The sequence below is a fragment of the Lagenorhynchus albirostris genome, chromosome 13, assembly GCF_949774975.1.
Source record: "Lagenorhynchus albirostris chromosome 13, mLagAlb1.1, whole genome shotgun sequence".
NCBI classification, from domain to species: domain Eukaryota; kingdom Metazoa; phylum Chordata; class Mammalia; order Artiodactyla; family Delphinidae; genus Lagenorhynchus; species Lagenorhynchus albirostris.
This window is the reverse complement of record NC_083107.1, coordinates 82,880,905-82,897,716: the sequence shown is the minus strand read 5'-3', so window position 1 is coordinate 82,897,716 and position 16,812 is coordinate 82,880,905. Positions and strand designations below refer to the sequence as shown.

The 16,812-nt window shown below is 49.0% G+C and overlaps 1 protein-coding gene across 6 annotated transcripts in view; it reads left to right on the top strand.

Moving 5' to 3' along the window:
- ASAP2 (ArfGAP with SH3 domain, ankyrin repeat and PH domain 2) overlaps window positions 1–16,812 on the top strand; it is a 157,106-nt gene that overhangs the window by 58,488 nt on the left and 81,806 nt on the right. For all 6 annotated transcript variants that reach the window (XM_060169311.1, XM_060169312.1, XM_060169315.1 and 3 more), the window contains exon 3: window positions 13,888–14,033. In XM_060169311.1, the coding sequence (XP_060025294.1) occupies window positions 13,888–14,033 (146 nt within the window). The remainder of the gene's footprint in view (window positions 1–13,887; window positions 14,034–16,812) is intronic.

Below are 16,812 nucleotides of genomic sequence, written 5' to 3'. Positions count from 1 at the left end.
AAGTGTTGTCTCCTTCAAAAGAGTCACCTGAGGAAGCCCTGTACCTTCTCCTGCGAGTTGCTGACATCGTTCACAGCATTTTGGATCTCTTCTCTAGAGCTGCTTTTAGTAGCACATTCTTTTGAATATATTTAGTGGGGGAATTTAAGGATAGATTAAACTTCTTTAGAACTAGATGTTGGAAATGAGCCAGGCATATTCAGTAAGGGATTGAGCTGCTGGCGACCACCTCGGTTAGGAGCGCTGTAACTACCATCCTTCTGGCTCTGACTGCCGTTAGTTCCAGGAGAAGTCCCCGAAGTGGTGCCATCATTAGAGTGTTCAACATCCTCAGGCGACTGCTTGCATAGGAAGAACGCTCGTTTTATGCATTATTAAAAGAACAGTGAAAATAATTCAGTATTTATGCCTCACGCTGCTGTGTACACTTTCCTGTCTCGTGTTCCTTAATTTATGTGCCGGCAGGACTTTTCTGCCGAGTGTCCTGATCGGTCACGGGCTGGCCCCCGCTGACCTCTAAGCGATTCCCTGCCCTCCGCGGTCTCTCTCTGCTCCAGGCTGACCAGTGGCTCCCTGCTGCACGAGCGTGTCGCAGCCGTGTGTGTCTTTCACACAGTCTCCCATCTGGCCCTGTCCTGGTCTGTACGCACGCGCTCCTGTCCCAGGCGCCTGTTGAAGGCCCACGCAGCTGTCTCCATCGAGCTGAGACTTGACGCTGAGACTTGACGCGGTGTCAGCCTTCTTTAACTCTCGGTATTATTAGTTTTCTGTGACTGCTGTAACAGATTACCACAAACGGAGCGCCTTCAGATGACACTGATTCACCTACAGCTCTGGAGGTCAGAAGTCCAAACTGGCCTCGCTGGGCTGATATCAAGGTGTCGGCTGGCTTCCTTCCTGGAAGCAAGTAGATTTCCCTGCCCCTTCCAGCTTCTAGAAGCCCCTGAGTTCCTCGGCTAGGGGCCTCCTTCCATCTTCAAAGCCAGCAGTGGCTGGTGGAGTCTTTCTCACGCTCTGTCACTCTGACGCTGTCTTAGTCTGCATGGGCTGCCGTGACAATACCACAGCGTGGGAGGCTTAAACCACAGACATTTGTCTCACAGTGCTGGAGGCTGCAAGTCTGAGATCAGGGTGCCGGCATGCTCTTGTTCTGGTGAAGGGTGTCTCCCTGGCCTGCAGAGAGCCGCCTTCTCACCGCGTCCCCACGTGGTGGAGAAAGAGAGAGACAGAGAGCGTAGGCATGCTAGAGTGAGCGGGCTCTGGACACTAGTCGTATCTTGACGGCCCTCCCCTCTGAAGCACATCTAAACTTCATTATCTCCCAAAGGCCCACCCCCCACATACCATCATACTGGGGGTTAAGGCTTCAACGTATGAATTTGGTTGGGGGGAGGAGGGGAATGACACACAGTTCAGTCCCTAGCAGACACTGACTCTTCTGCTTCCCTCTTCCACATCTAAAGACCTGTGATTACATTGGGCCCACCCAGTGATCCAGGATAATCTTCCCATCTCCAGTTGAGCTGATTAACAACTTGAATTCCATCTGCAACCTCGGATGGCACAGTATCCCTGCCTGCAGGGGTTAGGAGTGGACATCTTTGTCGGGGAGGGGACAGCATTCTGCTGAACACAGTCCCCCTCCGAATTGTGAGTTTTGAGGTTGAATCAGTTTTGATTTTTCTTTCAGCCAAAACTGAAAGAGTATCTAATATGCAGACTCTACTCTCTCTTTAAATCTTGCTCTTTATAAATAGTTTTATGTCTGTTAATCTTTGCCCCCCAGTTAGATGACAAGCCCTGAGGTCCATGACCTGTTCTGAAAGGCGGTGTGGTTTAGGAGAAAGAGCACATGGGTGTTAAGATCCAGGAACCCTGGAGTCAAAGCTGGCGGTGCCGCTCAGAAAGTCTGTGACGCCGGGAAAGTTGTTTATCTTTCTGAGCCTCAGTTTCCTCATATGTAAAAGGAGAGTAGTAATATTTCATGGGCTTGTTAGTGACGAGTAACTGAGGTAACATGAAAAAGTGACAGATGTGGTTCTGGACACATGAACAGCATGACAGCTGCAAATGTACCTCCTGTGTGTCCCTGCACTGGTCAGCACAGAGGCCGGCAGACACATAGTACATGTCAGTAATATTCATTTGTATGTTATTACGTTTCTGCTGTAAGTTCTTACACTCTCCTCTTAGTGTAGGAGAGATCAACTTAAAATTTTAGGGGTAAACAGGATTTATACAGATTTATGTATGTGGAAGGGGCGGGGGAGTGGTTGAGATGCCTTGGAGTAGCCAGCTGTGTCATTTACAGCCTGTGAGCTAAGCATGGTTTTTAGCATCTTAGCACATATATACTCGATAACCTCTGTATTGCCTCTTGGTGCCTACAAAATCCTTTAATCTCTCTCTCTTGCTTTTAGGAAAAGTTTGCCAACCCCCGTTTTAGAGTTGTGGTTCTGAAACTTGAGAGCACCCCAGAGTCCCTTGGAGATCTTGTTAAAACACAGATTGCTGGTCTCTACCCTCAGAGTTTCCGGCTCAGTAGGTCCAGGATGGAGCCTGAGTATTTGCTAGTTGAATAAGTTCCCAGGTGATGGTGAAGCTGCTGGTCTTGAGAATACCACCTTAGACACCCCTGCCCCCTCCCCCCGACTTTAAACATTGGACTGAGCCAAAAGGTTATCAGTATGTTCCCAATATATGCAAAACAATACTTTTCTTACACAATAGCAAGTACACTATGTTTGCTTCCAGTTTTCAAAAGGATAACAACACAGTTGGATGTATTTTCTAGAACGTCTTGTGTACAGGTTTGCAAAAGCAGTTATGATGATGATTTGTTGAGAAACTGTTTCTACAGTAATTTTTCCCACTTACAATAGACTATCTGACCTCTTTAAAAAAAAAAAAACCCAGTTCATATTTATTCTAATACTGTTCTTAGTCTAAACTTTCCCAATCTCTGTCTCAGCTCATAGGTGTTTTTTTTCCCCCCAAGAAGTTGATGCTAACATTTTTCAGCTATTTGACATATCAGTGGGTGGAAAAATTCATCTTTATCAAGAAGGAAGCAACAAAAGACTTTGATTTTCACTTCTCTAGAATTACTGTATCTTAAAGACTTGGTGGAGCTATTCTTACCAAGAGTGGGATATCCCTTCTTTACCCTTTTTTAGAGAAATTGGCACATCCTGGAAATGAAAAATGCAAAGAAAGAAATGCTAATTTTCCGTCAAACCCTTACCATCTTCTGCCTACAAAAGAAAATGAGAATTTTTGTGTGTGTTTCTCCCTGTTGTTTGCAATGCTAATTAGGATGTGGCTATTAAATTAACACAGAATTGTTTCTATTACCATATCATAATTAGGATAGAGCAGTTCAGAAGAAATATATGTAATTGTTTAGGAAGTGAAATTTCATTGTGCGTTAAGAAGGTACTGTATCTGGCATGACTTCCCACCTGTTACATAAGAGAATAACTAAATTATAATCCACAGTGTTTGTCAGGAATAAAGTGAAGCTGGTATTCTGCTACTTTGTAGCCTTGAAAGCTGGTGCATGGAGTTTTTAGAAAGCAGTTTGGCCGTGCACATCAAGAAAAATAAAATCTTTACTGGGGATGCTCATTGCGTTGTTGCATTGCTTATCAAAGTGAAAAACTGAAAGCCTCCTATAACTACATTAGAATATAGCTACTTGATGGAATTATGGTTATGTAGCAACATGAAGAAAAATTCTTATGATGAAGTCTTCAGACAGTAAAACTGAGGATACAAAGGATGTGTATATACCATATCTGTGATTAAAAAAAAGAATAGATTGTAACAAATGATAAAGCAAAGAAAATACGTCTGTATTGATGTACTTTCATAAATTTGAGTGGAAACATAACAATAATAAAAAATCTCACACTCATATAGGGTATTGATTGTAGGCCAAGCACTGTGCTAATAAATAAATACATAAGTTTAATCCTCACACCAGCTCTGTGAGTTAGGTACTATCAGTAACTCCATTTACAGATGAGGTCAGTGAGGCACAGAGGAGTGATTGACCCAGGGCTGTCTAGCTGGCAGTTAGAGGAGCTGAGATTCAAAACCAGATGTGCTTCCCAGTCTCTCCTTGTGCCCACGGCGCCACACTGCCTGGACGTGAGCGAGGGTGCACAGGGGAGAAACACCGAGCAGCGACGCCATAGGAGCATCTTAGGTGTCATATGGCTGATGAAAAACCTCCAGGTGGTTTTGCCTGGTCACAAGTTCAGTGGGAGCCAGTACATGACAGGTGTGCCAAAGGTGAGCACAGGTGACCTTAGGGAAGTATGTAGTGCTGCTAAAAAAGGTAGTTAGTTGTCCCACTATTGTGCTGTAAGAGCAACATTTTAGGAGGAAGCTCATGTTAGAGCTGGAAACCTTGTGGTAGGAGGGGTGTTGGAAGGACCTAGGATGTCTTTGCTTGGGGAGAGTGGGAGAAGGCGCATCTGAAGGCTTTCCGCTGGCATGAGGAAGTGAGACATGTTATCTGTTCCTCTCTCCTGGGTAGTTTCATGAGAGTAGGTTTTGACTCATATCTGAGGGGGAAGTTAGCTGGGGGAGCAGCCCCAGCGGTGAGCTGGGTGTGGGAAGGGTCCCGGCGGAGGGCTGGTTGGTGGCCCTCTGTCTCTAGGGAAGTTGCAGGGGGAGGTGGGGACGTGCACTCGGAGACCTTGAGACGTCTTCCGGTGATGAGGCTCTGAGATTCTCGTTGTCTCTTCTCTGATGGCTAAGGATAATGATTGGAACTTAGAAGGCTAATTTGTGGAATCCCGGCAGCTGTGATCAACATATTAATCATGGAAGGATAGCTCATCCGAAGGTATGCTGAGATCTGTGACTTAATGTCCCAAGTATTAACTTGAATTATACGTGGTTCGTACGTACTCAAATATGATCATACTTAATTAAATTTGATTAACATGGTCATCATATTTTTTGGTAGGGGATTTATGCTCATCTAGGCTAGGGCTTTTTACCTGGTGTGTTGGGTCTATGGACAGGCCTAAAGGGTCCTTGTATCCCAAAAATTGTACAAAAAATTATGCAAGGATACCTTTTCCTAAAAAGATAATCCACAGTGTTCTTCTCATTTTTATTGTTGTCTGTGATAATGAGAAGATTAAAGAACCACTCATGTAGCCAAACCCCCATGGTTTGTGGATGGGGATACCATCACAGAGTTGGCTATTTGCCTTACTTACCGTAAAACACTGACTATGTTATTTAGCAAATATGTTTGAATGTGTTTCCTCATCTGTAAAATCCTGCAGAGTTGTGGTGACGATGAAGGAGACTCTGTAAATGGGTGAAGTCTCCCCTCCGTGAATGGCTGTTGTTACATGGGCTTTGAGACCACTGATTTTCAGGGGGCTACTTGTCCCTGAGGCCACAGGAGTCACTTCTCTCCTGGTCTGCTGTGCTCTCCGTGGAGGTGGGCTGGGGGCGTCTGCTGTAAGTGATGGGAATTGTATCCCTCAGGTACAGTGAGGTAAAAACAGAGGGGGAAAGGCTGAGCACGCCATGCAGTGGCCACACGCACGCCCTGTAACGTAGCTCATCAGATGGCTTTGCCAGCAAAGGGCGTCAGTGTGATCGATGTAGTTTCTAATCGCTGGTGGTCCACATCCAGCAGATGTTGACTCACCTCCCTGTTGTGCCTGCCCGGCCTCTGGGGGCTCCCGGCTCACGGGGGGCCCTGCCAGTTCATTAGCAGGAGCCCCTGTCTCCTCTGACTTGAAGGAGCTCCTAGGATAAGGCGAGTTGGATGAGGCAAGCAGCTGGCAGCCCAGTTTTAATCTCACCCTCTGTTGGATTCTGAAGGAAAATTCCTGTAAGCTTCTCCTCTGAGAAGCCTTTCCTGTCCGCAGGCCCCAGGAAATGTCCTCTTTTCCCCCTCCTGTCATGTATACCACGTGGATTGTTATTGCATGTTTATCTTTGTCTTGCTAATTTGTTTTTGTCTTGCTAAATTGTGTGTTGGCTGGGACCAAGCCTGGTTCATCTTTGTCCCCTCCAATTTCACTTTTCTTAAATGCAAGTCTTATCCTGTCAGTTTGCAACCTTTTGGGGGTGCCTGGGATGAAGTCCTTCCCCTGGCCCCCTCCTGCCTCTCCAGCCACGTCATCTGTGGACTCTCCCCGTGCTCTGGCCGTACCAGGCACCCCGAATTCCTCCAGGGTCATCCTCGTTACAACCTGTCTTTGCGCCAAATTGATTGGTGCGTGCGTGTCTCTCATTGGAAGCTGTTCCTTGGATGCAGGGGCTCCATGTCCTGAATCTTTGCATTCGTTAGTGCTTGCGGCGCAGTAGGCTTTTGCCACGATTGGATTCTATGCTGGCATCCAGGGAAGTTCTCGACTGATGGGGTATTCAGGAAATACAGGACGGATCGATAACGTTGAACGTTGATAGGTTTCTGTCATCTGAGCCTACAACATCGCTAAAGAGGGACAGAGAGAACCAGTGTAAACAGTACATCATCCAGTAGGTCAGTCTTGATCCCTTAGCACTCCCCGTCCCCCCAGGTGTGCTGCTGCAGGAATTTTAGCGAGAAGTAACTGGGGTTGTGTTCAGTTATTCACACAGACTCCAAGTGTCATTTTGTTGTCCTTCATATAGGGCAGGATCAAAGGATATCAGGCGATCACAGACAGCAGTTTACACATTTTAATAGTCAGCCCACACCTTGACCTTCTTAACTCCATTGCTGGCTGCCTGTGCCAGACATCACCAGTCCAGGTACGTCCTGTGTTAACAATCAAGAGGTCGCCATAAGGTCAGAGGGGACGCCCCAGGAAAGTCTTGATGGATATGAGTTTTGCATGAAGTTTTGAAAGTCGCAGGGGGACTTCCCTGGTGGCGCAGCGGTTAAGAATCCGCCTGCCAACGCAGGGGACACGGGTTCGAGCCCTGGTCTGGGAAGATCCCACGGGCCGCGGAGCAACTAAGCCCGTGTGCCGCAACTACTGAGCCTGAGCTCTAGAGCCCGTGAGCCACAACTACTGAGCCCACAAGCTACAACTGCTGAAGCCCGCATGCCTAGAGCCCGTGCTCTGCAGCAAGAGAAGCCACCGCAATGAGAAGTCTGCGCACCGCGACGAAAAGTAGCCCCCGCTCGCCGCAACTAGAGAAAGCCCTCGCGCACAGCAACGAAGACCCAGCGCAGCCAAAAATAAATAATTTATTTAAAAATAAAAAAGAAAGAAAGAAAGTAGGGGGAGCGCAGAGTGTTGGAGAGCGGTGGAATGGCGATGGTGAAGCCCCAGGGGCAAGGCCATCTTTCCATGTGCCCGGCTTGAGCGGGGCCCTGAGGGCTTGTGAAATCGGGTGGGCGTTCTCATCAGACCCTTGGTGGTGGGTGCTCGTGTCTTACCAGAGACGATGCAGGTGCTCAGGTTAGGTTGCAAAAGCTGTCTCTATCATGTCAACTTGTGCAGGAGAAACTGGTGGAGAAAGACAGATTCTGATACCCTCAGTAGGCATGGAGAACCAAGGTAACTGAGCCGTTGGGGCTGACATTTCAGGTTTCTCTAGTTTGTTTATTCCTTGTGTTGTTGTTTTCTGATTATAAAGATACTATGAGCTTAGTTTAGAACATTTAAAAAATTCAGAAAAGCATTAGAACGAAGTCACAGCCCGGCCAGATGCCACCCTCTGTGAGATGGGAGGGGCCGAGCTGCATTCTTGGTCTGAGGTCCTCCGGGCTGTGACCCTGGCCATTCGGAGCTTCCGCCTGGCCTAGGTATCTCCGCCACCACAGTCTGTCCCCTCCTCTGCGAAATGCCCCTCAAGGAGGGTACAACGATGCACGGAAAGCACCTGGCCTGCACCAGCCTCCGGGTGCCGAGCACCTGCTCTTTTATCACCACCTTAGCATTTTGATGTCCTTTCCTTTCGGCCTTTCTCTACATTTTACCTTTTACAAAATTGAGATGAAATATATAGTTCTGTGTCCTGCCCTTTTTTTACTTGGCATTCTATCCTGACCATATTCCTACATCATGATTTTAAAAGCTTACATCATATTCCATTTTGTAGAGACACTGTTCTTTAACCATTTCCATTTTGTTGGAGCTTAATACATTTTCAGTTTATCAGTTGTTCTGTACATACATCTCTGATCACTTGATTATTTCTTTAGGATAGATTTCTAGAAGTGGGAGGGGATGGCAAAAAATGTTTTTAGAACTTTTAATGCAGATTACCAAATTGTGAATGGAAAGATTTTTATCTGGGATGAGTCTAGAAATAAAGTGCTAAAAATGGTTTTCTCCCATGAGGTGTTCACAGGGTAGAGATCCTGTTGAGAAGTGGGGATTATCTTTGTCTCCAGGAAATTGCTTTCCCAGGAGCTGTCTGCCGAGAGTTAGATCAGGTGATGTGCGGGGCTGACAGCTTGAGGGGAAGTGGCCTGGCCTCCTTGACACTGAGTCATACAGATTTTCCTGACATTACAATTGCGGCTCACATTTGAATATTAATCCTCATCTGGGGGGGTCTTTATAAAGCTCTACTGCAGAGAACGTATGTCTCTCCTAAACCGTGCCCTTGGCGGGGCTGTCTGTGTGGATGGTTGGCGTGTGCAGTGATGTGGATGAGTTTACCTCAGCCTGACCCCTGCCTGGCCAGGAGCGGGGGGTTGGAGGGTCCTGGCCAAGGCGAGCACCGTCAGGCTGCCTCCCCCTCCCCCTCCAACATGTACCCCCATTTGTCTCTGGTTAGGGCACTTGGACTTCGGATTGCCAGTGCGTGTGCTTGGCTGGAGGATTGTAGCACATTTCTGTTAGCCTAGAGCCGAGAATAGTGACTGTGTGGCGAGCAAATGAAGAAACGCTTCCTCGCCTGGTTGGGAGGACTTGCGCGGACCGGAGGCTGGAAAGCTGAGTTCTAGTTCTCGAACTGCTGCCAACTAGCTGTGTGAGCTTGAGCAAGTCAGTGCCCGCTCTGAGCTTTGGCGTCCTTGTCTGTAAAGGACCGGCTTTCTTTTCGGGATCCTTCGGACTGTAAAGACCCAGGAGCGGCCCCAGGTGGGTAGGACAGTGAGGCTGGTGCTGCCCTGAGATGGCTTTGCGTCGGGAGCTGGGTGCAGGCGGAGGCTCGAAGACTGAGAAAGTGTTCACAGCCTCTGAACACACAGGACTCCTTGCTGTTCCCCTGGGGTTGATACCTTCCTGTTCCTGCTCGTCTCTGTCTGGAAATTCCCAGCTGACCTTGGAGCCTCAGCTCAAGCGTCCCCTTCTTGGCGTCTCTGAATCCTCAGCCCCAGCACATCACAGGCCATCGTGCACGGGTTGGTGCATCTGTCCTGAGACATGGGTCGCACTCGTCTCGTGTGCACCCAGCACACCATCACAGCCCGCTGCAGGCTGGCAGCGAGGAGCAGGCATCAGGTGGACTTGAAGCTGGCGGAGATGAGTTGGCCGTGGGACCCTTCTTGTCCTTCGGCAGCACTGGGCAGGTGGCTGGCTCCCCCGCCGTGCTGTGGCCCATTGAGCAGGAGTAAAAAGGCTGCCTTTTCCCCATTTGGGTCCAACAATTTTGCTTGAACTATATGCACTGGGCCTTCTTGGTATCAGGGTTTTTTTTGTTTTTTTTTTCTGTACGCGGGCCTCTCACCGCTGTGGCCTCTCCCGTTGCGGAGCACAGGCTCCGGACGCACAGGCCCAGCGGCCATGGCTCATGGGCCCAGCCGCTCCGCGGCATGTGGGATCTTCCCGGACCGGGGCACGAACCCGTGTCCCCTGCATCGGCAGGCGGACTCTCAGCCACTGCGCCACCAGGGCAGCCCGTATCCGTTTTTAAAAATGACATAATCAAGTAAACTAGAAGGCACACAACAAGGCCCAACCCTCACCTCTAAATGCAACGTGTGCACATGCTCGCTGGCTCCGTAGCAGAGTTTTCTGTTAGTCTTTCATTTCATCCCCTTGCATGGATTGGTGGAAGGTCTGACCTTTGTGTAGTGAGGTGTGGGAAATGGGAGGCTGTGGGATTAGAACTGGGGAGAAACGGGGTCTCATCTGCTGTGGTCTCAGCAACTCCGGTTCTCATTTTCCCAAGTCCCTCCCACATCAAAGATTCTTGGGTCTGGTTCATTAATAAGAACCAGAGTTAAAGATACAGTTGAATAAGGGGGAGGTGGGAGAGTGAGCTCTTTTTAGAAGAACAGTTTTGACAGTTCTGTAAATAAGAGATGATAGAGCCAGTTTGGATTCTTTCCAGAAAGTTTATTCCCTAGCCATTTATTTTAGGTTCCTATTTTAAATTTAGTTTTGGCTAAAGGAAAATAAAGACACTCAAGGACTTTCTAGTAGGAACATCTCAGACTTTGGGTGACGTGGAGCAGTAGGCCAGTCGGATACTGTGTAGTTATGGGGCGTTTACTGTCCTGACAGTGGGCACCAGGCAAGCTGTTACAGGGAGACGCGGAGAGACACGGGGCTGTGGTCATTATCAAGAAGCTTCAAAGTTGTTTGCAAGAAGAGAAATTTGTCTTAGAAACTCCAACTAGATCAGCGTAAAGAGGTTCCCACTGACCTAAGCTGGGACAGTTTGAGCATCAGAAAACAGTGATCACAGTAGATCAAAATGATTTAAATATAAATACATGAGATGGCGGTGACGATGATCCAGAACACTCATTGATCACCACTGGGGTTGCTGGGATCAACACATTATTTTGCAGATTTAAAAGGGAAAGAGGGGCTTCCCTGGCGGCGCAGTGGTTGAGAGTCCGCCTGCCGATGCAGGGGACGCGGGTTCGTGCCCCGGTCCGGGAAGATCCCACATGCCGCGGAGCGGCTGGGCCCGTGAGCCATGGCCGCTGAGCCTGCGCGTCCGGGGCCTGTGCTCCGCGACGGGAGAGGCCACAGCGGTGAGAGGCCCGCGTACCGCAAAAAAAAAAAAAAAAAAGAAAGAATTTTTATAAAAAAACGTGACCGATACCATGTGGTCAGTTGAAAGGCCCAGAAGAAGGGATGAAAGGAAGTGCATCTGTCCTTCCTGGTGCCAGAACCGGCTGCCTCACTGGCTGTTTCTCCTCTGTGCTGGTTTGCTGGGCTGCCCGTGGAGAGAAGGCAGGTTCCTCCCTCCAAGGTTGTCACAGGCTGGGGGCAGCCTGCGTGAACACAGGATGGATTTGACCCTTCCCCACCTTCTTCCAGCTGTGTGATCCTGAGCAAATCATTAAACCCCTCTGAACCCCACTTTACTCAACAGGTAGTAAGGACGATGCTTTGACACCTTATAGTCTTATTAAGTTTCATTGAACGAAAGGCTTGTAGGCCACCTCACGGCCTTTACTGAAGCTGATTCTCTCCCTCCTCCCTCTGGGTGCTCTCCTAGAGCAGCTGTGAGGGTCCAGGATCATTTTGAAGGCAGTACTTGGCTCCCGAGGTGACTTTAGCCTCCGCATTCCTGTTTCTCTCTCCCAGGGGAGTGACATCAGCACCAGATGTCTGCTTGTGGCTGCCACGCCCTTCCAAAACCACACTGGAATTGCCCACATCTTGACGACCAATTTTGAAATAGTTATAAAATAGCGTGTGGTTTGAAAGGAACTGCCCTTCACTGTTGACCACATGTTCTAGAATTATAAGTCGAACAAAATAGGTGTAACTGATCCACCTCTGAAATGGAATTTTAAAAATTTAAAACTTGGGTACTTTTGGTTTTGGCAAGGTAAGCTGTTTTTAGAAGGAAACACACATCAGTGTAGTAGAGTGGGGGACAGATGGGCGTCGGGATCAGACAGACTTGGGTTTGCACCACAGCTCTGCCACTTTCTGGCCCTGTTTCCTAGGACAGCTTACTTGATCTCCTTGAGTCCCAGTTTCCTTTCAGCATTGTGAGAAATAATGCATGTCATATATAAGTTGTTGTGAAGTCTAGAAAAAAACATATGGAAACCATTTGTGCTCAGTATAGATGACATCTGTGCTGCTGTTAACTATTGTCAGTTCTGGTGGGCGTGTATGTGTTGGGTGTGGTTGAACTGCCTATCCTCACCCACATTCTTTGATTCTTACCTTAACCCTGTGAGTATCTCCCAGCGGGGTCTTTGTCCTTCACGTGGCTGAGACAGCGCCAGAGGGAGTAAATACGTGTGTTACCAGGTCGTGCACGTTTACTGGGAGGCATAGGCTCGAAGCCCAGACCTTCTGAGGGCTCTTCCTGCTCTGCTGCCCCTTCGTCACGCTCTGTGTGTGTGTGTGTGTGTGTGTGTGTGTGTCTGCCTCAAGTCGTTTGCCGAGTATAGTTTCAGAAATACATTTAATGTATCCAGAACTTTCAGGCTCTTTTCTGGGATGTAAAAGATAATAATAATAGAAAAAAGGAAAAGGGCCTAAACAGTGAAATTAACGTTCTCTTGTGTTTGTTAGATCCACACGGGCATCCCCTAAGGCACCCGCATGCCCCCGGAAGTCGAGGGCAAAGTGCTTGCCTGGTAGGGTCGGTGGACACACGGTCCATGGATCCTGGGATCCGGCTCAGCCCCAGGGCCGCCTTCCGCAAGCACATGTCCCCTGTGTGCTCCGGTTGTCAGGCCCAGGCACCGGCACTGCCGACAGTGGTTTCGTTGCCCTGAGGAGTTGTTTGGGGCACTGCCAGGGGCTTTTCAGGATCTGTTCTTTGGCAAAGAAGCTGCAGCACTAAGGCTTTCTGTGGCCTCCTGGCAGCCCTGTGCCGTCCTCCTTGTGGGAGCAGAATTCTGAAGACGTGGGCAGCCTGAGGGGGGTGTGTGACCCTGCCCAGTGGAGTCCCCATGCAAGGTGACACGCCCGCCCGCCCGCACTGATGTGCCTGTACAGTCGTCGTGTTGCATTTCTGACTGGAGTGATGAGGGAGCAGGAATCAAATGTCCATGCCAGGAAGTTGTTTCATTACAGACTGGCTGGATTCATTTAAAAATGCTTGACCCAGAAGTGAGGGAATCGTGTCCAGCCACATTGGCTCACCAGAATTACCTGTGTCCCCTTCCCACCCCAGCTTCTGACTCAGAGACGGGACTCCAGCTTCTACAGTTTGACAGAGATCCGTGTATGATTTCGACGTCCAACAGGGCCTGGGAACCACAGAGCTGGAGACCCGGAATCCGGGTTTTTCACATTTTAAGGTGCTGCTTTGAAGCTTGATGATGGTAATATATACCTTCAGATGGATGACCAGCTTTTGCTTTTCCTGATCAAACGACATGCGTCTTGTCTTATATTTCAAGCACAAAGATGAATAAAACTTAGTCCCTACCCTGGAAGCACGTCCAGTGTGCTGGGAACCACGCTTACCAGTTGGACATTTGGAATGTAACACTCTGAGTGCAAGTCCAGGAAGGTGCCGGGGACGTGGGGCAGAGGCACGGAAAGACCCCCAGGCAGAGGACGTGTCACGGGCAGCGGCGCCCTGGCCTGTGGCCTGTGCTCTGAGGACCGTGGCTTTTCCGGTGTTGAAAGGAGAAGCTAGGGCATGCGGCTGGGTGAGCGTCACGCCAGCGGCTGGGTTCCAGCAGAGGACTGGGTCTGTTCTGTGTCTCCCGCCAGCGTGTGGGCTACGGAGGAGTCCTAGGAGGTGGGGAAGCGTGGGCGTCCCCGGGGGTCTCACCCCGGGAGCTGGAGGCTGTGGCACTCGTGCGAGGCTCTCTCCCTCCTGGTCCTTGCGCTCGTTCTTTGGGATCTGTCGCTGGCACCACGGGTGGTTGTCAGGACAGCAGAGTTATTTCTGTTCGCGGTGTGACTTGGCTTTTCTCAGATTTTCAGGCTGTAAATGTGTTCGATTTTATCCACAAGTAAGAAACTGGTGGGGGGCAGGGCTAGAGTGGTTGAGGCCTTCACAGCACCTCTCCCGTTGCTGTTGCAGCGCACGTGGAAAACGAAGAGCAGTACACCCAGGCTCTGGAGAAGTTCGGGGGCAACTGCGTGTGCAGAGATGACCCGGACCTGGGAAGCGCCTTCCTGAAGTTCTCAGTGTTTACAAAGGAGTTGACGGCGCTTTTCAAAAACCTGGTAAGTGTCATGATCGTGTGCAGCGAACGGGCAGCATGGGAGGGGCCCGGAGTTGCTCTAGCTGGGAAGGTAGCTCCCTAGACGGTAATGAAGGTTTGTTTGGTACACGAGGAATACGTTTCATAGCTCCTGTGGTACCGAAAAGAATTGTATTTCCTGTACGCGTGAGGTCCCTTTGGAGTAAATTTTTAGAATTGTGATTTTTACTCTCACAAGACTTTCAAATTTAACTCGGCATTTTGAAGCTGTGCAGCTGAGGCACAAAATGGGTAAATGCATTCGTCCTCCTAAGGGCCTCTGACTTCAATTTTCAATAGTTCCTAAACTGTGTAGAATAGTCTGTTTCTGGTAATTATAGTAGGTATTTAAACTTAACAATATTGCATAAATAGGTTTCAGACCTGTCTTACACAGCAAGGTAACCTATAATCAGAGCACAGAAATTACCGTAAATATTTAAAGGCCTTTTATGCCCTCACAGGCAGAGCCTAAGAAAAGTCTCACTTTTTAAGTGAGTGGAGATACGGACTGAGTACTTCTTGCCTGCGGTAGGTGCTTGGTAACGTGGGTGAATGGACTCTTCCTTGCACTTGGCAGCGCTGTGCCGTCCTCACTGTGGGAGCAGAATTCTGAAGAATTGAGCAGAGAGGGGGTTTGGGACCCTGCTGAGCGGTTTCTTCCACAAGGGGAATGTACGTCGGGATGGTCCCGGCATGTCTTTCCTGTTTTTCTCCCCCAGCTTCTCCCAAAGGTCGTGGACAAGCAGACCAGGTCAAGAACTCAATAATGCTTTCTGTGTAGGTCGCAAACAACAGTGTCTTTTTCATTTCTCCTGTCAGCAAGCTTATAACAAGTGAAAAAATAGCTCATCATTCTTGAAGCGGTGATGATGGCGGGTCTGTCAGTCTGCTCGTAGAAGGGCAGGAGCAAGGGACACATGTATGAGTTAATAAGGAGGAAGGGAAAGAACCGGATCATGAAGGCTCTCGGTCTCCCTCCCTGTCTTCACTTGTAAAGTGTTTCATTTGGAAGTGGTAAATATAAAAAGCCGTTGCTGTGCTTAAGTTTCTTACTCGGGTTAATTTGGAATCTCTTGGGGCCTTTGTCAGGTTTGTCACCCGTTTATCGCTGCCCCAAACAGGCTGACAGCATGCAGAGCACACAGTGGAGCCCAGCCCCTTTCCAGCCCCACTGCCCGGACAATGGCACACGGCTTGTTAGGGCCTCACCACTGAGTCACAGTGGAGCTTTTTTTTTTTTTTAAACTGGGGAAGCTGCATGGTCCTGGGGAAGATCTATAGATGCTGACGTGTCAGGGGTCGTCTAGTGTAAAATCAGCCTGCCGCCTCATCTCCCAGACCCTGCGCGGGGGGGCGGGGGGTAAGCCCCTTCCTTGCCCCCTGAGCTGCCAGCCAGCTGCTTCGTGCCTCTCTCTTAAATATGAATGAATGGCCTCCAGAAAGAAAGAGACCAAAATAAACAGAAGAAAGAACTTGGGGAAAACAGAGACAATGCAGAGAGCAGAAGAAAACTTTAAAGAAATTATACTTACTTCCTCAGAGAAATCAGAAGAGAGAATGGGATGAAGCTTGTCGTTAAAAAAGGGGAGAGACAATCAATATAAGAAAATATAAAATTGGAAATCCGATGAGAAGGGTTAGAGTAAAAGAAATCTCTCAGAAAATAGATCAAAAGGACCAAAAAAGACAAAAGAGTGGGAAATAGATGAAAGACAAGTCAGGGATTAATTCTCAAGGTCCGGTATCCAACTGACAGGCGTTTTCAGAAAGAGAGAATAGGAAACAGAGGAGGATGCCGTGAATGCAACAGAACAAAAGATGGTTCCTGAGACTGAAGGATTTTCATCTCCAGATGGGAGGGCCCAGGACAGTAAGGGAAAAGGACCTGCCCCAAGGCACCCCCCTGTGAAATTGCAAAAGATCTTAACCGCTTTCAGAAAGCACACGGAGGATTAAGCATCACAATGCCATCGGTGTCTCAGCGGTGACCCTGGAAACTTGAAGGCCCGGAGCATTGCCACTAAAATCCCAAGGAACGTAATTCTAACCTGGAATGAGACCCACCACCTGAGCGTGAAATTCGAATTAGAGATGTTTCAGCTGCCCAAGGCTCCAGACGGTTTGCTCCCAAGCATCATTCCTGTGGAACTCCTAAGGGTTGTGCTTTAGCGGCATGAAGAGGGAAGCCAAGAAAGAGGAAGACGTGTGAGTCAGGGAACAGGATCCAGCCAGAAAGAAAGCAGTGAAAGGGGTCCCAGGGGGATGGCAGAGGGAAGCCCTAGCACGGCGACTGAGCAGGCAGCCTGGAGACAGAGGCACGGGAGGCCAGGGTCACCCCTCCCCAGCCAGCTCTTGTATCTTCATTCAGCTGATCTCCACTCAGGTTTTCTCAGCTGTAAGATGGAGATGATAACGCCACGCCTGGTGTTGGAAGAAGTACAGCCAGTTGCTTTTACACACCTTAGCTTATTTAACCCTTGTAACGATCCCATGAGGTGAATCAGCGTTGTCCCCACTTTGTAGATTAGGTAACTGAGGCCCCGGTGGTTTAAAGGGCTAATCTCTCTCAGGACAGGTCTGAGCCCTTGCCAGCTTTTGGACGTGCGCCTCCAGGTGTGGAAGGGCCCCGCCTGCGTCGCTCCACGTGGTGGAATCCTACTCGAAGTAGCTTGTCCTCAGTTTTAACATGAGCAGCTGCACAGTTAGACAAAAGCAGCCCCTTCATTTCTTGATTTTCCGCAAAACTAAAAGCAGAGCAG